At 53.1% G+C, this 22524-nt stretch overlaps 1 protein-coding gene across 3 annotated transcripts in view; it reads left to right on the forward strand.

Annotated features, from left to right (window-relative positions):
• Positions 1 to 22524, forward strand: part of ZFYVE28 (zinc finger FYVE-type containing 28) — a 117003-nt gene that overhangs the window by 75098 nt on the left and 19381 nt on the right. For all 3 annotated transcript variants that reach the window (XM_053217712.1, XM_053217711.1, XM_053217713.1), the window contains exons 7-8: positions 6453 to 6554; positions 12953 to 14251. In XM_053217712.1, the coding sequence (XP_053073687.1) occupies positions 6453 to 6554; positions 12953 to 14251 (1401 nt within the window). The remainder of the gene's footprint in view (positions 1 to 6452; positions 6555 to 12952; positions 14252 to 22524) is intronic.

Here is a 22524-nt window from a genome sequence, read left to right on the forward strand (position 1 = left end):
TGTGGAGTGTTCTGGATGCTGGGGTGGGGTAGGGGGCTTGGAGCAGGACCCTCTGGAGTGGACAAGAGCTGGTAGCATGGGGGAGAGGCTCCCTGGGTTCTGGAGCAGAGCTCCGGGAGTCAGGATGGGAGCCTGGCAGGTGGTGGACTGCGGGCAGGCAGCATGTGCAAAGGGCCAGAGGCAGGAAGACCTCTGGCTGAAGGGAGAAGGGTGACCCGTAGACACTTGGTTGGTGGTAAAGCCAACACTCCTGGAATGACAGCCTTCTAGGGTCACGTCTGTGATGTGGGTTGGTGGGATCCCCTGAGGACAGAGGGGGATCTGGGAGTGTAGCCTCTCTGCCACTCTGTCCCCCTCGCCCTACGTCCAGCCCCTTCCCACCAGGTTGAGAAGACGCCCTGCTCTGAGCTCTCCCAGGAGCAACACATCCTCTGAGGTGGTCTCTCTGGCCCGTCACAGGTCAGAGGCACAACCCAAGCCTGCCCGGCCCTCTGCCTTGTGACCGCTGGGCAGGTGCCTGAGGCAGAGGCGGTAAACTGAGGTCCGAGAGAGGGCTATGTGGGGGCCTGGAGGTTCAGGAGGAGGCCAGTCCGGCCCAGGTAGAGGGTGTCCACGGCCAGTTCGGGTACCAGCCCTGGACCCTGGGCCCAAGCTCCCCCATTTCCCTGGCACCCCGGACCTGGTCCTCCCTCCCTCAGCTACATGTCCCGGGGGAAAGTGAGTCTCCACGTGGTTCTGACTGTGACAGACTAGTTTCACTCCTGACAGTTTATCTGAAAACAGTTGGAGTTGTTTTACACGAATAAGGAAACTAACAGTCTCCAGGTTCTGTGCCCTGGTGACTGGCCCCATCAAGGCGGACCTGCTTACCTGGGCCTGCCTGCGAGGCCCGCTTCACCTCCCGGCCTCGGCTGCTGGCCCGGCCCGGCCTCAGCTCCAGCCTCTGCAGTTGCCCCCACTCCGAGTGGGCCAACCTCTCCCGAAGCTGCATCCCAGGCTGAACTGCCCAGAACCCAGAGCCCAGGCCTTGCTCCTGCTCCACCTCTGCAACCCACTCCCCGTCCTGCCTCACACTCCCCCTCCTGCAATGGGGCCGGTTCTGTGCCTCCCTCCCCTCTTCCACTCCCTTCCCCTTTTCCCCTCTCCCTCCCCCTCTCCTCTTCCCCCTCCCCTCCTCTTTTCCCCTTTTCCCTCTCCCCTCCCCTTTTCCCCTCTCTCTTCCCCCTCCCCCTCCCCTTCCCCCTCCCCTCCCCTTTTCCCCTCTCCCTCCCCCCTCCTCTTCCCCTCCCCTTTTCCCCTCTGTCTCCCGTCTCCTCTTCCCCCTCCCTTCCCCTTTTCCCCCTCTCCCTCTCCCCCTCTCTTCCCCCTCCCCTCCCCTTTCCCCTCTCCCTCTCCCCCTTCCTTTCCTCTTCTCTATCCCCTCCACTCTCCTCTCCTTTTCCCCCTCCCCCTCCCCTCTTCTCTACCACTCCCCTCCCCTCTTTCCCCTTCCCCTCCTCCCCACCCTCCCCCCCTCAGCTATAGGCAGCCCCATCCCTTCCCCTCTCTCATTTTACCACCTCTCCCACCCACATTCCATCCTGTGGTCCTACCACCAGAAGCCCCTGCCCTGGGAGGCTCTGGCCTCCCTTCCTTTGGTCCCTTTGCCTACCTGCTTCCCCACCAGTGACAGCCCCCTACCCAGCCCCTTCCCAGTCTCCACACAACCTGCCTCACCTGCAGCCCTTCCTCATACAGGTGTTCAATGCCTCCGGCAAGGTTACATATTTACCCTAGATCGCTTATTTTTAAAATACGTTAGATATAATGCACATACCACACAGTTCACCCACTTTAAGTGTACAATTCAATGGTTTTTAGTAAATGTACAGAATTGGGCAACCGTCACCATTAATTCCAGAACATATTCATCACCCCAAACAGATACATACCCCTTACCCCTTAGCTGTCCCCTCCACCCCCTACGCCCCACCCCCGCTCCAGCCCCAGGAAACCACAGATCTGTTCCTGTGTCTGTAGATTTGCCCATCTGGGGTATCTCATGTAAATGGGGTCTGTGCCTCCCCACCAGCCTGGCGGCTGTATGTGAGGAGTGCTCACTGCCTTTTCCCTCAGAGTCCCTAGTGCTTGGCATGTGGCAGTAGAACTTTCTCCGAATTTTATTGCATTGACCCAACAGGGCACAATATGTGTTTACAAGGATTTTTACTGAAGGTTATTTTTAATCGTGAAAATTCGAGTGCGTGGGTATGTAGAATTAAGGGATTGTTTAAAAACTATACTCCAGCCACTTAAGTAACGTTAGTGAAAAATCCCAAAAGCCATGGAAAAACATCCCCAGTGTGCTGAGTACAAAAAAATTGTACCAAATATTATGTCTCTACTTAAGAAAATTTCTTAGCATGATAGGTATAACTTTTGTACACAGAAATCAAAGCAATAAATGTTAATTTTTTTATTGTGGTAAAATATGCATAATATAAGATTTACCACTTTAAGTCTTTGTTTTAATGTTTATTTATTTATTCTAAGAAAGAGAGAGCACATGCATACGTGCACAAGCCGGGGAGGGGCAGAGAGAAAGAGGATCCCAAGCAGGCTTCCTACCATCAACACAGAGCCCAGCACAGGGCTCGAACCCACAAACCACGAGATGGTGACCTGAGCCAAAATCAAGAGTCAGACACCTAACCGACTGAGCCCCGTAGGTGCCCCCACTTTAACCCTCAGTGGCATTAAGTACATTCACACTGTCTTGGCCCTGTCCTCTCCTTCTCTTCATCTGAGACTGTTTCCATTAAACACTAGCTCCCCAGCCCCTGGTAACCTCTATTCTACCTTCTTCCTCTGTGAATTTGACTATTCTAAGGACTTCATATAAATAGAATCATGCAGTATTTTTTCTTTTGTGTCTGGCTTATTTTACTTAGCATAATATTTTCATGGTTCATCCGTGTGGCAGGTGGGAACTTCATGCCTTTTTAAGACTGAATAATATTTCATCGCATGTAATTAAATAGTATTTTAAAGGAGAGATTTCCAGTAACATCCAAAAGAGAAGAATACCCAGGAATAAATTTAACCAAGGAAGTGGAAAACATGTACACTGAAAACTACAAAACACAATTTTTTGTGAAAAAAATTAAAGACCTAATTAAATGAAAAGATAGCCCATGTTTATGGACGGAGCACTTGCTACAGTTAAGATGGCGGTGCTTCCCAAAGTTGTATATAGATTCAATACATTTCCTATGAAGACAACATTGGCCTTTTTTTTTAGCGGACATAGAAAAGAACCTCAAATTCATATGGAACCACAATGGCTCGTGAATAGTCCAAACAATATTGAAAAAGAAAAACAAAGTTGGAGAGTTCATATGTCTTGACTTCAGAACTTACTACAAAGTCATATTAATCCCAAGTGTGGTACTGTCATAAGGATAGACCAATGGAATAAAACCAAGACAACAAAATAACCCAAATATCTATAGCCAACTGGTTTTTGACAAAGGTGCCAAGACCATTCAGTGAGGAAGGAATTTGTTAGTATCTTCAACAAATGATGCTGGGATAACTGGATAGCCACACACATAAGAACAAAGTTGGACCCTGTGATGATTAATTTTGTGTGTCAACTTGCCTAGGCCACAGTACCCAGATATTTGGTCAAATGCCAGTTTGGATGTTGCTGGAAGGTATTTTTAAGATGAGATTAACAAATCAGTGGATCCAGAGTAATGGGGTTTACCCTTCATAATGTGGGTGGGCCTCATCCAGTCAGTTGAGGGCCTTAAGAGAAAACAGACCTAGTTCCCCAAGTGAGAGGGAATTCTACCCCCAGACTGTGTTCAGATTCAAACCTCAGTATCAACTCTTCCCTGAGTCTCTGGGTCTCTAGCCTGCACACTCACTCTGCAGATTTTGGATGTGGCCACCATCCACAATTGTGTGAACCAGTTACTTAAAATAACTCTCTCAAAAAAAAAAAAAAAAGCCAACTAACCAAACTCTCCCTCCGTACACACACACACACACACACACACACACACACACACACACCCTACTGGGTCTGTTTCTCTGGAGAACTCTAATACAGGAGGTAAATCTTCATATGTCCAGGTTTGGCCAATCTTAGATTTGACATGAAAAGAAGTGGCAAATGAAAAAACTAGTAAGTTGATCTCCATCAAAGCTAAAATCTTTTGTGCATCAAAGGATATTATGAAGACAGGTAAAGGTGGCCTAAGGAAAGAGCCCAGCTTTCCTCTTATGCTGGGTGTCCTCCCCTGCTCACTGACTCAGCCCCTCGCGGTGCTCAGCGGGCCCCTCCCCTCCACCTCTGCCAGGCTCAGCTGTGGGGGCTGCCCTGCCCCTAGGTGGTGGCGCAGCATGGGCCTGCGTGGACTGTGGATGGCACGGCACCTGGAGCCCTCCTACGTAACGAGTTCATTTCTGAGGCTCCAGACCAACCGCAGTCAGCCCTGGGCCTGGTTCTCACGGACTGATGGGGCAGCCAGTGTCCTCCCTGGAACCCAGGAGGGGAGTCAGAGTCCCTCCCGGCCCCTTTCACTGCTTTCTGAAAGACCAGGTGGCCAGGAAGCCTGGACGGGGATTCACCAAACCCACCCCTTTCTGCCCCTTTCCTGCCTTTGTGCTGAGATCACTGATTCACCCATGAAGTCAAGGTTCTGTGTGGGGAAGATGTCCCCTGAACACTGTCAGCTCGTGTTAAGACCCATAGAACATACCGGAAGGAACAGAAGCCTGGATGGGGCATCCTCTGCTGTCCGCCCTCATGCTTCTGGCAGCCCTGACCCTCCTGCTGCCCTAGGGAGAGGCACAGCCCATGTTTTCCTGTGACTTTCGAATCTTTCTTTTTGCACATGAGTCTAACCTTTCTAAGGGAAGAATAGTCCATTCAGTTTCATCAGTCTTTCTCACTGAATTGGAAGCGTTCCTGAGCTAATGAGGACCTTGTGTTGGGTGCTGATGACCTGACCCCGATGCAGCGATGAGATTCTGTTCATTTGCAGAAACATGCAAACAGTTCTCTGTTTTTGCAGACAAGTCCTCCCTCACCTGTGCTCTGACGAGGAAGCAAGGAGCAGCTGCTGGGGTTGTGGGTGCTCGCTCCCTGGGCACCCGCCATGTGCCAAGGCCTGAGTTGGCTGGTCCCTGGAGCCCCGAGAGGAGGCACCGAGAGGAGGGTCCTCCGGAGATGGGTCTGCCCTTGGACAGGGGCAATGGGGCACGCTGGGAGCTGGGCAGGGCCGTGCAGCCTATGACGAGATGGGTGTGGTGCCGCCTGTGGAAAGGGGGCTACCTGGAGGGGCATCTGTGCAGAGTCAGATGGCAAACGGGCCGCTGGTGGTGGGGAGAGAGGGTCCGTCCTGCCTGGGGGTGACAGGAGGCTGTCTCTGGTCTTGGCAGGCAATGGAGCGTGAATCAGACCTCGAAGGGAAAGGTGGGCTTGGGGACAGCGTGGGTGTAGTTGGGGGAACCACGAAGCACACAGATCACTGTGGGGGGAGGGGGCTCACAGGGTTCGGGTCGGGCAGGGCAGGTAGTGGCCAGGATTGGATTGTCCCAGCGGGTGTGGGTCCGGGAGGCCGGACAGCTGTGGTCAGTGAGTTGGAAAGAGTCAGGGTGCTCCTGCACTTCAGAGTATGGATGGGGAAGAGTGAGGTCAGAGTCTGGGAGACCCGTGGGAGGCTGGGTGGGCAGCCTGGATGCCACATTTGTGAGATGTCTCACCCGCTTTGTGCCAAGGGTCCTTGAGATGCGCATCCTGCCCCCCAGGGACCCCTGACAGGCCCCCCCTGAGGCTCAGGGGTCTGCTTGCTCTGGCCAGGGCTCTGGGTGGATGGCTTATCTGTGATTCTCATAACCCTTGCATTTGTGCTCAATATAAACACAAATCCAATGTTTCCATTTTCAAGGAGGTAGTTTTAGTAACAAATCTTGACGCTGATTTGTCTGACTGCAGCAGTGATGTGAACAGATATGTTTCTATGATTCTTTTATGATCCCTCAAGTGAACATCAGCTAATCAGTTTCCGAAGATGGTAAAGTCTGAGTAATCTTCAGTGCTTTTCTTCTAAACTTATTTAAGATTCAGTCACAGGGGCGCCTGGGTGGCGCAGTCGGTTAAGCGTGCGACTTCGGCCAGGTCACGATCTCGCGGTCCGTGAGTTTGAGCCCCGCGTCAGGCTCTGGGCTGATGGCTCGGAGCCTGGAGCCTGTTTCCGATTCTGTGTCTCCCTCTCTCTCTGCCCCTCCCCCGTTCATGCTCTGTCTCTCTCTGTCCCAAAAATAAATTAAAAAAAAAAAAGATTCAGTCACAAGAGAAACGTGTAGTCTCAGAGCCCCTGGCTGTGGTCTGGGCTCACCCAGGGGGCTGACTGAGGGGGCTGCAGGGCCTCACACCATGCTGGCTTTTGTCTTGAATGCAGTGGCCTCGTGGTCTACGCAGACGGACCCCTGAACTTGGACCGCAAGGCAGAAGACATGTCTGAGCTGTTCCGGCCCTTCCACACGTTGCTGCGGAAAATAAGGTGGAGGGGGGGAGGTGCTTCGGGAGGGTGGGGGAGGGGCAGTGGGGGAGGGGGGTCCATGGTTGCCCCTGAGCCCTCCTTTCCTCGGGGATGGAAGTCCTCTTCTGTGAAGTCAGAGGTGCCAGAACCTTGCTCTTTGTCTTGAGTTACTGGTTTATAATGTTTGCAGTCCCCTCGCACAACCCCATACCTTTCTCTACCCACACAACCAGGTTCTTTGTTCCTGGCCAGTAACACTATGACCTTTGGTAAAAAATGCCAATAACATGACAGCAGCCACCCTGGCTCGGGGCTCTGGCACTGGGCCTTGAGAGATGGAGAGCCCGGGGAAACTGAGGTGGTGCGGGTGCCCCCAGGGCCACACAACCTGCAGGGCAGGGCTGTCCCCCAGGCCAGCCTCCAGGCTGAGGCTCGGGCCCAGGTGGAGAATGGTATTTGTCCGAGGGCTCTCATTGGTTTCTTCCACAGTGTAGGGGTGAAGGGCCCAGCTCGCTCGAGCACCCGTGCCCCTCCCCTCCTGTGGCTTATCTGGCTCCCCCAGTGGTCCCAGGCAACAGGCCCAGGTGGTGTTGGTGCCCTTGGCCCCATGCGTGCTGTCCTGTGGGCTTGGTGGCACTTGGGGTGAGTCACTGCTCTCTGCTGTAAGGGGCTCCCCTTAGCCTTCAGCAGCAACAAGCCTCAAGCCAGCCCCCTCCATCTTGGGAGACACCCCCCCAAACCCAAACTTCACATGGGTGGGGAGCCCTCCCTGGGGTGGCCCCTCTGAGCTGAAGCACCCAGCTGTGGCCTCCTTGAGGGATGGCAGTGAGCACATGTCCTCTGATCACCTCCCTAGCCCTGCGGTCTTGGACTCTGAGGTCTTTCTTACTGGGGTCTTATGGCTCCAGTCCCTGGAGGCCCCCTTCCGTGCCTTTGGTGGAGCTGATGACCCTGTGGGCTCCTGCAGCAGCCTTCCTGGGTCTGGCAGGACTGTTTAGCCCAGGGCGGCCTGGGGCTGGCTTCCCTTTGCTGGTGCCAAGCTTCCCTTTCCCCCATGAGGAGCCAAAAGTGCTGTGAATCCAGACGGTGGAGAATGACCCAGCAGGATGGTCCTCAGAGAGTCATTGGCCCTGGGGGTGGGTGAAGCACAGCCTGTGATGGGGTGCTTGGTCCAGGCTGTAGCTCATCTGATAGATTGCCTGCTGTTGCTTCCCTTGTGCCCAGCCCAGTCTTGAGCACTCTGGGAAGAATGTGACCCTGGCCCAGGGCACGACTGCTGCCCTCCCTGGCTGTCTGACTGGGAGAAGAGACAAAGAAGGAGGCGAGGTGGTGGATGATGCTGAGGCTGGGAAGGAAAGAGAAGAGTGCTTAGATCAGACTGGGGGTCTTATGGAGGAAGGGCCAGTGCATGGAGATGGGGGGGGGGGTAGGCACCGGGTATGGGCATGTCCAGAGCATTAGAGACATGTGCAACATGCTCAAAATTCTAATGCACATAATTGGAATCAGAAGGAAGGAACAGGGGCGCCTCGCTGGCTCAGTCAGGGGAGCACATGACTCTTCATCTCAGGGTCGTAAGTTGAAGCCCCACATTGGGTATAGAGATTACTTAAAAAAATAAAATCTTCAAAAAAAAAAAAAAAACAAGGAAAGAATAGAGCAAAATGAGCAGAAACAATATTCAAAGAAAAAAATGGCCAAGAATTTTCCCAAACTGAAGAGAAATCTCTGCCCACACACTTAGGAGGCTCAAGAAAACTACAAGGAAGATAAATACAAAACATACTTAGGTGTATCATAGTAAAATTGCTGAAAACAAAGAAGAAATCTTAAGCACAGCCAGAGAAAAAGCACATATTTCTTGGAAAAGAATGTAAGATTGACAGCTGTCTCCTAAGAAACAAACAAACAATGGGAACCTGAAGGCAATGAAATGATACATATTAAAAGTGCTGAAAGAAACTAGCTGCCAACCAGGATTTTATACCCAGCAGAAGTATCCTTCCACAATGAAGGTAAAATGGTGTTATTCAAAAGCAGAGTGCTGCAGAAATGTATCAGCAGCCTGTCCACAGAGAAATGCTAATTGGAGTTCTTTAGGCAAAGGAGAAGTTTCAGGTGGAAATGTGGAAATGCAAGAGAGATTGAAGAACTTTCTGTGAATTAATATAAATAAATGTGGATATACAAAAAACTCATTGTAATGTCTTGCGGAGTTCAAACTATACATAGCATTGTCAACATTTGAAAAATCAGCATTTTGCTACATTAATTTGTAAAATTTCAAAAGTTACAGAATAAGAATTTGAAAAAGTCAGTACATATTTTATGATGAAAACATTTCTTAGCAAATTAGGAATAAATGGGGATTTCCTTAGTCTGATACAAGAGAGAGATATGCATACACACCATATGAAGTTGAATCCTTATGTAACACCATATACAAAAGTGAACTCAAAATGGATCCAGGACATAAATTCAAGGCCTGAAACAATAAAACTCTTAGAAGACCACACTGGACAAATGCTCTACCACATTGCATTTGGAAATGATTTCTTGGATAGGGTACCAAGACATAGGCAACAAAGAAAAAATAGACAAATTGGACTTGAAAAGTTTAAAACTTTGTGCATCGAAAGATGCTCTCAACAGAATGAAGAGGCAACCCACAGGCTGGAGAAAATATTCTCCTATTTTGTATCTGGGATATAAAGGGATCAATACACAGAATATATAGAGAACTCCTAAAACCCACCAACAAAAACCAAACAACCCAATTCAAAAGGGCAAGGAATTTAATTAAACATTTCTCCAAAGAAGATTTATGAATGGTCAAGCACATGAATAGATGCTCGACATCATTGTCAGAGCACGTGCAAATCAAAACCACAACGAGATCCTACCCATTAGGCTGGCTACCCTCAAAACAAACAAATAACAACAACAAAACAAAATAACCGTGTGGATGAGGATGCAGAGAAATTAGAACCCTGTATGCTATTGGTGGGAGTGTAACATGCTGCAGGTGCTGTGCAAAACGGTGTGGAGGTCCCTCAAAAAATGAAAAATAGAATTATCACCTGATCCAGCAATTCCACATCTGGTATATACCTAAGAGAATTGAAAGTAGTGTCTCAAAGACACATTTATACACCTGTGCTCCCAGAGGCGTTATTCACAATAGCTAAGAAGTGGAAGCAACCTGGGTGTCCATTGATGGATGAGTGGATAAGCGAAATGTAGTCCAGCCACACAATGGAATATCATTCAGCCTTAAAAGGAAGGAAATCCTGACGTCTGCCACCACACAGATGAACCTTGAAGGCATGCTTGGCGAAGTAAGCCAGTAACAAAAAGATAGACTGTGTATGATTCCAATTATATGAGGGGCCTGAACTAGTCAGAATCAGAGGGATGGAGAGTAGGTTGGTGAGAGCCAGGGAGGAGAGCGTGTGGTTAGTGTTTCGTGGGGACAGAGTTTCAGTTTTACGAGATGAGTGAGTTCTAGGGGTGGATGGTAGTGATGTTTACACTATGATGTGAATGTATTCGATGCCACTGAATTGTCACTTAAAAATGGTTATGATGGTAAGTGTCATGTCATATGTATTTGATCACAATAAAAATTTAAATATCACCTACAATATCATCACTAAATATCAGCTAGTTAAGCATAAGTCTGAAGGTGTCTAAGTCTTCCATTGAAAGTTAATGAAATGTTACATAAAATGTTAAAGATGTAAATAGAGATCTATCCATGTTCAAGGAGTGGAAAACTTAACATTGAGAAAATATCCCGTTATTCTCAGATGAATTCAGTGCAAGTCTCCATCAAAATCTCCGGAGGTGTTTGTCTCTTCTTTTTTGGCGCAAAATTGACAAACTAATTCTAAAATTCAGGGAGAAACGCAGTGTGCCCAGAATAGCTAAAAAGAAGAAGATGCCTGGAGAAAAGGAGCATTATTTACCTACCCTACTCCTGCTGGGCTTTGGGCTGTTTCCACAAGTAATGCTGGTGTGACCATGCTTGTGAATGTGTGTGCATTTCTGCTGAGTGTGCTTCGTAAAAAAGGACACTCCCTGGCATGGCGCTCTAGTGAAGCTCACGGAGGTGCAGACCCAGGAGCGGCTTCTGGCCCCATCAACAGAATGGAGCCTAGAAACAGACCAACACAGACAGGTCTCCCGGATTTATGACAGAGGAGACGTTGCCGAACAGTGGGGAATGCTTGCTTTTTTCCAGTACGTGGGCTGACTCAGCAGATACCCATATGAGGAAAAACGTGTCTGGATCCTTACCACAACCATCTACAAGAATCAACTCCGGATAGATGGGAGATACACACGTGGAAAGGAAAGCAGTGAAGATCGCAGAGGAAAAGAGCAGGACCATCTTTGTGACCTTGGAGTAGGCAGATTTCTTAAACAGGACAGAAAAGCACTGAACATAAAGGAAAAAGTGATTTATTGAACTTTATTGAAATTAAAAACTGTAGTTCATCAGGAGGTACCATTAAGAGTGAAAAGGAAGGCCCTACAGTTGGAGAATATATCCAACAAAGAACTCAAATCCAAAACAAGTAAAGAACTCCTGTCAATCAGTAAGAAGGAGACCGCGAAGCCAAGTAAAAATGGACAGAAGACCCGAAAGCATTCACAGCATTCATATCTAAGGGCTGACAAGCATGTACCCCGGTGTTTCCTTCATTCATCAGCAGGCTGAGCACTTTAAAGTGAAAAATTGCCGGGAGTGCATGGCAGTGCCGGGGAGCAGGCCAGAGAGCGGCATGGGGGCTGTCCAGTGTGCACGCTCACCCCCCCCGCCCCCGTGTGCACCTGCTGGGACACACACGTGCATTCCCTGGGCACGCTTCCCCGCCCCCACGGCCGTGTGCACCTTCAGGGATGCGCACGTGCGTTCCCTGGGCACGCGCGCCCCCCTCCCCCATGTGCACCTGCAGGGATGCGCATGTGCGTTCCCTGGGCACACGCCCCCCCATGTGCACCTGCAGGGATGTGCACGTGCGTTCTCCAGGCATGCCCCCCGTCGTGTGCACCTGCAGGGATGCGCACGTGCGTGCCCCAGAGAGGCTTGCCAAGAGGGTGAGTCGGGGCAGTCAGAGCCCACCAGGAATGGAGCCCACCAGGAACAGCTCCCCGGGTGAACGGTGGTGGTTTCCAGCCCGAAAGGCTACAGGCCACGAGACGAGACCATCGACCACACAGAACCTCACGAGGTGGGGTTGCCAGATCCAGCGAGACAAAACCAGCAGAACCCTCAACTGAATTTGAATTTCAGATAAACTGTGAGCACTTTCTTAGTGCAAGAATGTCCCGTATGCTCCCCATTTGGGAATACGTACCCGAAGAAATATTCACATGTCTAGGAGTGTTTGTCGTTTATCTGAAATTCACATTTACCTGCATGTCGTCTGGAGGCTCTACTCAAATACGATATTGCCAAACGAAGCCCGCCTCTGAAGAGCGTGGGCTGCGATTCCCACTTACCTGCGGAATGAAAACAGGCGAGACCACGTCAGTCTTTAGAAGTCAGGCTGCTGGCGATGGCAGGGGGTGACTGGAAAGGCACGTGGGGGCCTGGGAGCCTGGTTCGTGTTCCGTCGTTTGATCTGATGCTGTCTGCACGGGCATGCTCAGTGCATGAGGCGCCACAGCTGTGCGGTTCTGGGAAGTACGCTTTTCTGCCTGTTTCCGTGACCGACAGGAATGTGTGACCTGGACTCAGACCTGCTGGCAGAGAGCAAGGCGCAGGCCTGCGCTAGACACGCCCCAGCGCCACTACATTAACCCCTTTCAGGTCTCCGGTTCAGTGCCCCTTCCCCCAGGAAGTCTCCCGAGACTGAGCCCGGTGCCCTGCTGTTACCCTCGAGAGAGCAAGCATTTTCCTTTGTTGTAGTTGCTGTTAATGTAACTCAGTCATCGTTCATGGAAATCTGTCTCTTACCGGCTCTTCCAGTGCAGCCCCAAGGGCAGGGACCTGCCTGGGCCTTCCTGCGTCTCCCCGGGGCCCGGCACAGAGACCGCTGTCAAGAACGTGTGCTGAATGAAAGTCTATGCGTAAACCAACTTTTTTTTCACTCCTAGAAGGTTTTCTTAATGTGATGATCACATCCCCAAGAACCAGGGCCCTCTTGTTTCCAGTCTCACTTCTAAGAAAGAAACCATCCCAGGCATCCATGCGGACAGCTGTTGTCCAGACCCGTGGCACGGAGCAGTCCCCGCACGCCTGTGCCTCGTCCTGTAGCGGGGGAGGTGTGCGCCACGCGCATTTCGTTGCAAGGCTTTGACACCTTGCTTCTCTGCTGATGCAGACGTCGAGGATGCTGTGTCCACTCCTGGCCACGGGGCTGGTGTGGCCTCTGGGAGTCTCACCCCTGGTTCTTATCTTGACCCTTTAGGGATTTGCTGCAGACCCTGACCGAGGAGGAGCTTCACACGCTGGAAAGGAATCTCTGCATTTCCCAAGACGTGGAGTTTCCCATCCGGGCAGACGCCCACGCGCCCCCAGCCCTGGCGCCAGCCTTTCCCTCACCCCTCCCCGCCGAGGAAATGCTCTCAGCCAAGGCCAAAAGCCAGGAGGGGGAGCTGGCCTGCTCCATGCAGTATGACGACCAGGAGCTAGAGCAACTCAACCGCATGGTCCACAGGGCCGGGGACGAGATGTCCTCCCTCCTCTCCCCGCCCAGCGCCTGCCAGTCCCCCGCGCACAGGCCGGGGGCGGAGGGCAGCCCCCGCGGGGAGGCCTCCCCAGGCAGTGCAGGGCTGCGGCCGCGCGGCGACGAGGAGGAAGGAAGGGTGTTCTTCATGGATGACGTGGAAGGGGCTGCAGAGGCCCCGGGCAGCCCGGCTGGGTGGGCGGGCAGCGCCAGTGCTGGCCCCCAGGAGAGAGGACAGGGCAGGGGGCGTGGGGAGGCAGGGGCCAGCAGGCCCGCCGAGGCAGAGGAGGGGGACCTGAGCACTAACAACAACGTCCAGGACGACAAGCTGTGGGCGCTGGGCCCCAACTCCTGCAGCTGCCTGGACTCCCAGCCACACCTGGAGGGCTGGGAGGCGGGGGTGGACGCCGCGGGGACGGCGGAGATGATCGCCCACCGGACAGGGGGCATGAAGCTCTCGGCCACCGTCATCTTCAATCCCAAGTCGACCCCGGCCGTGGGCGTGGCCGGCACCGCCCCGGAAGCCTCTGGAGAAGGCGCCTCCCCGTCGGAGCCTGCGGCCGAGGGGATGGACGGTGGCTCCCACAAACTCAGTACTGCGGCCACCAGCTGTCTCCTGAACTCCTGCGTGTGCTGCGGGGGCTGTGGGGGCGGCAGGGAGGACGCCGCTGCCCAGAGTCTGCGGGACAAGTGCGGCCCGGGAAGCGTCATCAGCGCCTCCTACATGGGCTCCGCCAAGGCCGGCGCCAAGGGCCCTGCCGAGAGACAGGAGGAGGCCCGACCTGCGCCAGAGGCGTTGCCCACGGACGCCCCGTGCCCCCTGCCCCCAGAGGACGCCCCTACTTCCAACAAGTGCCTGACACACACCCCAGGTCCTCAGCTCGATGCAGCAGACAGGTCACCTGGAGCGGGCGCCGCCGCCAGTCCGAAAAGGGAGCCTGAGGCTGGACCGCAGGAGGCAGGGCAGCCCTCGACGGCCAGGCTGGAAAGTCAGCAGGGAGAGGAGGCCGAGCAGGAGCCTCAGCGCCTGTCGGGCTCCAGGTAAGAGCCATCTCTGGCCACAGCCGGGTTCCTCTGTCTGCCTCAGGGCTCATTCCCTAAGTGCTGACCCGCTTCCCTCAGCTTCTCAGCCGTGCCAGGGGCGGTGGGAGGTGGCCGGTGTCGGACACCAACACGGCAGGCAGTTAAGCAGATGATACGAGGCCCTCCTGGGCCTGACTGCCTCAGCCCACCCCCTTGCGTCGTCGTGGCCCCTCCTGGCCCTGGGTGAGGCGCGCTGGGGAGAACTGGGCCATGGCCGCCTCTGAGTATGCTTCCATCTCTCTTTGCTCACTATCCTGGCCTTGGAAGTGGAGCCCCTGGGGCTGTGGTGGGGTCCTGGGGACTCCCTGGGCATATTCTCAGGCCGTGCCTCCAGGGCTCCTCCCGGGCTCCCCCGTAGAGCCAGGGGACCAGGAAAGGCAGGCCCGGTGGGGGTCTGCGGGACCCTGACACCTGCACACCTCTTTCGACTCCAGGCCGCTGTCCCTTCCCTTGCTCCCCACACCCTGGACTTATCTGGAACAAAGCAGATTCAGTGAGCATTGACCCAGCACCCCCCATGTGCCCGCTGCGTCCTCAGCATCAGAAGAGAGGTGCTGGGTTCACACATGGCCGTTGTGTCGTCACCACCCTTGGTCCTCCCACCGGGGCCCTGCCTGCTTTGGCTGTGTCTGCCCAGTGGTGGTGGGCTTTTTCCGTGTGGGGTCTGCAGTCACTCCTCACCCCTCCCCCAGCCCCAAGCAGCCACCGATTTACTTTGTGTCTCCATGGATCTGCCCCTTCTGGACAGTTCAGAGAACCAGAATCACACAATACGTGAGCCTGTCTCCTTTCGCTCATCAGCGTCGTAGCAAATGCCAGTGCCGCCTTCCTTTTTGTGGCTGAGTAGTATTCTGCCGTTTTGTTGGTCGCCGTCGATGTGCATGTGCGTTGTTGATCCTTTTTGCTGCCGTGGATAGTCCTGCTCTGCAGATTCGTGAACATGTTTTTGTACAGTCAGAGGTTTTCATTTTTCTTGGGTGTGTATGCAGGAGTAGGATCACTGCACCATATGCTAACTCTGTGGTCAGCTCTTTGAGGTGCTGTCGACTGGTTTCCAGAGGGTCTGCAGTTCTGTGCCCGCTGGGTCGTGCGTGAGGCCCCACCTTCTGGACATCCTCACCAGCGCTCATTATCACCTGAGACTTTTACCAACAGTGCGTTTGTCCTTAGGGAGCACACACAGCGTGGACTGCTCCCAACCCCCTCGAGACCGAGACCGTTCCTTTCTTTGAGACTGTGCCCCCGGTGTTACTCACAGCAGGTTATTTTATTTCATTCAACGTGACATGCATAGAGATGGTCATTTGCATTTATTTCTGGAGATGTGCCCACTTTCCCTTCCAGCCGCGTGGCCCCCCGTGTGGCTGCACGAGACCCTGCTGTTACAGACGGTGCAAACATCTGTTTTTGAGGTGCAAGTCCAGCTTCCTCAGCCGTGTCCAGAGGGAATGAGTTATTGTCACAACCCCTTGGGTGGCTTTCTTCATCAGGGCCTCTGACCCTGCGGCACAGAGCTGATTGGTAAGCGGATAACTTTTTTGCAAGGATGATAGGAAATCATCAGGAATTCTTTGACAGGATACGTGAATTTTTCAGCTTTTGACCTGCCCCCCTTTCTGGGTCCAGCCAGCGGACACCCGCTCTGTCTCCTGGTTTCCTGACGTGTCCCACAGTGGACACGGCTTGTTTGCCTCACAGACAGCTTCCCAAGGCCTCACTCACCATAGCACAAACGCTGAGGCTGAGCTGAGGAAAGGGAAGAGAAGCCCCACGGTGGCCTTGAGAGACAGTCCCATCTTGCAGGGAAGCTGCAGAGGGTCTGAGGAGGGAAGAATGTGGCAGGTGGTGGGATGATCGGGACAGACATGCGTGTGGGACAGGACCTTGGACAGCGATGCCCCGCCCCCATGCCCCCACAGCGGGAATCCCCTGTCTTGGCCAGGACCTTGGACAGCGATGCCCCCCCCCCCCCCCGCCCCCCCCATCCTCCTCCCCAAGCCCCTGTAGCGGGAATCCACCCGCAGTGCACACATCAGGAGCGCCTTTCGCTCATGTCACAAGCTGACCTCATGGGCGTGCTCGAACACCAATACAGAGGTGACAGAGCAGGGTACAATTAAAATGAACAGACACAGAGGACCAGCCTCACACAGGCAGGAAGTTCACCAAAATTCATGAGGCTTCACGATGGAGACTGTGGGCCTTGCATGCAGGGGCAGGTGACTACCCCTCCCATTCTGCAGATGGACAGGCTGGAGTTTGCCTCAGCTCCGAGTGCCTGGAAGATGTGGGTGGCCTGCAGCCTCCTGCCTGTCCTGACCTGCAGGTGACCGGTGGCTGGAGGAGTGAGCGGCAGGCGTGGCACTGTGCTCTTGAGCTCCCAGTCCTGAGGGGGAGTCACACAGGTGCAGCCTCACACCTCTTGGAGCCACACAGGGTTGGCCCAGGCGCACGGAGTTGTGACGGAGGGTCCGCCTGCCCCGAGGACACCTGGAGCGGATTTTCCTGCTTAAGCAGAAGACAGGTGGAAGGCAGGGCACTGGGGTCTCAGCTGGAGAAGCCCCCGCAGCAGCCCCCCAGGCCCTACATTCAGCCCGCCGCACCATGGCCCGTTCCACCAGCACTGTTGCCAGGATGGTGGGACATGGCCCTCAGCAGAATCCTGGGCAGAATGTTCCAGAATCATGGGTCCTTCAGCTTTTCTCTTTTTCCTGGCTTCTTCTCTCCTACCTTTTCAGGAAAAGTTAGGAGCTTTTTAAAGGAAAAGTTAACATTTTTTAAAAGCTTGTTCCCTGTCTAGACTCACCTCACTGTTCCAGAACCTTCCATGCTGTGGAAGCCTGAATAAGTCACTTGTCTACAACATGGAAGCTCATCCTGCTTCAAGTCTGTTTTTGTCCTTTCTGTGGACTCAAGTCTGTTTTTGTCCTTTCTGTGGACATTAGACTAGAGTGTGTCCATCCTGCTGCCTTGTTTAAAAAATAACACGGGCTCTCTTTTTTCTTATTATAAACATGGCCCCGTTCATTGTAGAAACTTTGGAAACAGAAGGAAATAAAAATCATCCCAAATCCCATGGGCAGTTTTATTTTTCTCACTAAATCTTATCTTGTGATCATTGCTCTGTAAAGCTCTTGAAAAACACTATTACTGTTGAACTTTACTGTATCCTAAGAACATACCTAATTTATTCTATGTTTTCCCACTTCCATATATTTTTTCTATGTTAAATTAGGTTTGTGGTCATGCTCCCTTACAGCCCTACATCTGCCTCTTGGATTGTTTTTTTAATGTTTATTTATTTTGAGAGAGAGAGAGAGGGAGAGAGAGAATCCCAAGTGGGCTCCACACTGTCAGCACAGAGCCTGACGCAGGGCTCAAACTCACAAACCGTGAGATCATGACCTGAGCCAAAATCAGGAGTCAGAGGCTTAACCGACTGAGCCCCCCAGGCACCCCAGTTGGATTATTTCTTGAGAATCGACTGTTAGTAGAGTCAGCGCAGCAAAGGTATAAAGGCCTTACCATCACTTACGTCAGCTCACCTCCCAGAAGCCAGCCATGTACTGCCTGGGTGGGGGGCTGCCCCCGCCCACACAGCCGCAGGCCCAGTTTTCCCACCTTGAGGAGCAGAAGTGGGACCCTCTGTGCTGTTGGAGGTGGCTTTTCTCTGGTGGTCGGTACCCCGCGTACTTCTACCTGTTTCGTGGTTCCTCTGTCTGTGCACAAAGTGGCCGTTCGCGTGTCTTGCTTATTTTCCAATTGGGTTTTCGTGTCTCTTTTTACTGACTTGAAAACATTCCTTCTGGTGTGTCTGCTGTGGATAGATTTACCCAACGTGCTACTCGCCCTTTGACTTTATTTGTTGATGACGTCCATTTTGTTTTGCGTAATTAAATTTATAAAAATTCTAGAGACAACTTTTGGTTCTCACGTTTGTTATTAGTTTGTCCTCTGGCTGATTGTGCACCTGCTACCCCCCTCACCTGCAAGGTCAGGGAGCACTGTCCTCGTCTCCTGCTAGTGTCCTGTGGCCATCCCCTCTTTCACCATCAACTCTGCACCCCAGTCTTAGAAGTCGCGTTGTTCTGTCTCCTGAGACCGTCTCTAACCATCAGAGGGAGCGTGACTGTCAGGGCCCGGGGCCATCCTGACACACAGGCAGGGCTACTCCAGTCTCTGGCTCAGGGGGACCTCAGCAACCATCGTCACCGGCCCCGCCCTGCAGGGTCGCTCTGCGTCATTCAGTTCTTTGGCCACATTTGAGTCTGGCTGGTGGTGCCCCCCGCCTCTCCATCATGCACTTAGTGGGCCTCCCTGGCTGTCATTTTGGGTAGAAAGATAAGAATCTGGAAGGCTGTCCTTTGCACGGGCTTCTGAGCTCCTGCTCTAAACAGGTGACATGTGCTCGGACCATGTGCTCCTTCTTGCAGAGGGGAGCTGCTGGCACACCTCGCCTGTGGCACCTCCTCCCCTGTTTGGGTGGCAGTATTGGAGGATGTGTTCCCCTGCACCTGCAAATTCCGTGGGTGAGTGGGTCCAGGAGAGGGGGGGGGACCTGTGGGCTGGATGCTTGACCTTGACCTCCTCAAGCCTTGGTTTTGTCATCTGCAAAATGGGCTAACAATAGTCTCCAGCTCAGATGGCATCTGGAGGAGGAGCTGAGAGGCCACGGAACGTTGTTCCTTCATGTGAGTCCACATCTTACTTGTCATTGTTACCTGTCTTCGTTACTCGCTGTTGTTATCTGACGCTGTGACTCACACCCACTGTTACTCACCGCGTTGGTTCAGGATTGTTACTGACTGTTCCTATTTCCAGTCTTGACTTTACCTCCCCATCACGTCACTGGATTTCACTGTTTCTGGGTCTGATTCCCACTCTTCACTGGTGGTGTGACCACCGGGCAGGGTTATCTCGGGCACCGCGGTGGGACTCTGTCCCGTGCTGACAGACTCTGGAGGAGGCCGGCCTCCAGCATCACCTCCTCACTGAACCTGAGTCTTGCCTGCCTTGCTCCTTTTCCAGTGAACGCCTTGCCTTCCTCTGTGCTGTGGCCCTGTCGTGGTTCCACCTGAGCTCCTCTGCCCTTTGCCAGGGTCGGGACGCAGGCTCAGAGGCATCAGGGCCCTGGGGATGCCTGTGGCTGCAGAGAGAAGGCCGGCTCCAGCTTCTCCCGAGGGCCCCACTGACCCTCTTCCCCATACAGTGGGAACTGTTTGAGATGCCTGCAGACCTCGGTCCTGCCCCAGTGCCCAGCCCAGGGGCTGCACAGGGTAAACCTCCCCCAGAGTATGTGGTGAGTGGTGAGTCCTCCATCATGTGGAAACCTTCCCCAGAGGTGTGGGACTGGCTCTTCTGATGTGCTTTGTGCACACATCACCGAATCAGTTTTCACTCCAGCAGACGGAGTCAGGTCGGCCGTTCCAGGCCTGGCGTCAGCCCCTTGCCCTGGGTGGGGCCTCATCAGTGTCCAAGGTCTACTGCTATCTTCCGGCCTCCATGACTTGGAAGGGCGTGCTTCCCTTTCCCGTGTAATATCAACAGCCTCGGATTCTGGTGCAGGTAGTCGGGGTGGTTGGGGGTGCTCTCGGGAACCAGTCCTGAGCCAGCACCTTCAAAGGTAAGGGGATGCCAGTCAAGACATGGGGGCAGTAAGGACTGTGCACTGCCTGGGCTGACTGGCCTCTCAGTGAGCAGAGACTTGGAGGAGATGTTTCCTGGCTGGGCCCCACCCGCTCCATTGCTGGGCTCTCTGCGGGGCTCAGCAGAACACCAGCTCTGGAACGGGGTGACAGGGTGAGCCTGGGCCTGACCCTAACCTCTTTCTGGCAGCTGTGGGACCCTGGGCAGTAGGTCCTGCCCCATGAGGCCTTGTTTCGTCCCCATCAGGACACACACATCACTGCTGGTTCTGCCAGAGCCATTCTAGGGCTGGACACGGGGTGCAGGCCTTGCTGCTACTGCCATCCGTCCCTGCGGCCGGTGTCCCCACCACTGTGCAAAGAACATGGAGGCCTCCCACCACGTCCTGTCCCTGGAAGGAAAAACAGGAATGATTGAGTGGTTTAAAAATAGAGAAGGACTTGGAATTAATTAGACTCTCAAAAAACAGATTAGGCGTAATGACTGTCATCAAGTCAATTGTTACACGACGGGGCTGCTCTGCTGACACGGGGTGGGACAGGAGCCGAGCACTGGCATGAGGTCAGAGGGCAGGTCAGGGCTGGGTTCTCCCTGAGTCCCCTGAGCCCCTCACCGGCACCGCCATGCAACCTGCAGCATGCACAGTGACTAAGGCCCAAGCCGCTAGAATTCCTGGAGGGCGGTGGAGTGCCTGCACACAGGAGGCACTTGGGTCCTCGGGGTCCTGGGAGGGGCATGCCCTTCTCGTTGCGGGGCCTCACTGCTGTCACAGTCTGTCTTACAAACTCACAGCAGGGTGTGGAGCTGGAGAGAGCGCATCCAGCCTGGCTGTGCTCCAGGCAGTGACTGCATGGTGACCGCTGCATCAGCACCCGGGACAGCTCCGTCCTGGCCTCCACCCCCTGCTGACCCAGCATGCCCGCAAAGGTCCTCTCATTCCAGACAGCTTCTCCCTGCAGCCTGGCTGCCTCCCTGCACCCCAGACATCTCACGTTCTCCCACCCTGCCGCCCCCGCCGCCTTCACCACCGTCAGCTGCGCCCCTGGGTCCCATTCTCCTCTTTTCCTCGCCCTCCCCACACTGTCCACTGTCCATCGGCCAGTGCCAGGAAGAAGATAAAATCCATGTATAAGGTGGAGAGTGATGAGTGGGCTCTGGGGCAGCTCCAGCAGTCAGAGCAATCAGGGTGGGCCTCCTGGGGTGGTGACATCCTCTGAGACCTGAATGGAAGGTGGGGAGGGAGGAGATGTGTCCCAGGCAGCAGGTCCAACAAAGGCCAAGGTGCCAGAAGGACAGAGGGGACGCGGGGGGAAGCAGAAGGGGAGGGCAGGCATGGCAAAGCCCAGCGAGGTTAGTCAGACAAGGGGAGCAGTAATGTTGGTCCAAGAGGAAGGCACAGCATTAGAGGCAGTAACACGTGAGCACAGTGCGGACGCCCAGTCTGGTATTTCTAACCGGTGTCACCAGCTTTAGTGAAAGGTAACCGGCATAGAGTAAGCCGTGCTGAGTGAGGGTGCAGCTCCTCCACACATCCCCAAACGGTGGTGTGGTCAGGCTTTGTAACTTGAGCTGTTCTGATGGCCTGAAGTGGTATCGTGATGGTGGCTTCAACCTGCATTTCCTTAAGGGCTGCTGACGTTCAGCATCTTACGCACTCGAGTGCCATCAGCCTATCTAACTGGGGGAAGCCTCTACTGTATTCAAATCTTTTGCTGTTTCTTTCAACTGGGTGGTTTCCTTACTGAGTTTTGAGAGTTCTTCATTCACTCAGGAGCCCTTTATCAGAAATATAGTTTGCAAATATTTTCTCCCAGCCTGTGGCTTATCTTCTCATTCTGAGTATCTTTTGAACAGTAGAAGTTCTTATTTCAGTGAAGTCCTATTTATCAACTTTCTTTCTTCCCTGGATTGTAGTTTTGGTATCAGATCTAAGGATTATTTTTATAACCCAAAGTCATAGAGGTTTTTCTTCTGTTCTAGAAGTTTTATATTTTTGGTTTTTATATTTAGGTCTATGATCAATTTAGGATTAACTTAGTATATGGTGTGAGGTATGGATCAAAATTTTACTGTGTTTTGCGTAAGGAAAACCAATTACTCCAGCACCATTTGTTGAAAAAGACCATCCCTTCTCTACTGAATTGCCTTCGCACCTTCATCAAAAATCAGTCAAGTGTATATGTGTGGGTTTCTTTCTGGACTCACTAGTCTGTTTCATTGGTCTGTCTATATTAATACCAATATCACACTGTGACGTATGGGCAGCTGGCCTTCAAAAAAAATTTTTTTTGTTGTTTAATGTTTTATCTTGAAAAAGAGAGAGAGGGAGAGAGACAGAGCGTGAGTGGGGGAGGGGCAGAGAGAGAGGGAGACACAGAATCTGAAGCAGGGTCCAAGCTCGGAGCTGTCAGCACAGAGCCCAATGCAGGGCTCAAACTCATGGACCGCGAGGTCGTGACCTGAGCTGAAGCCGGACCCTTAACCAACTGAGCCAACCGGGTGCCCCTAAAATGTAGCTTAACGTCAGGTAGTGTAAATTTACAACTTCCTTCTTTTTCGAAGTTGTTTTGGTTATTCCGGGTCCT

The sequence above is a fragment of the Acinonyx jubatus genome, chromosome B1, assembly GCF_027475565.1.
Source record: "Acinonyx jubatus isolate Ajub_Pintada_27869175 chromosome B1, VMU_Ajub_asm_v1.0, whole genome shotgun sequence".
NCBI lineage: Eukaryota > Metazoa > Chordata > Mammalia > Carnivora > Felidae > Acinonyx > Acinonyx jubatus.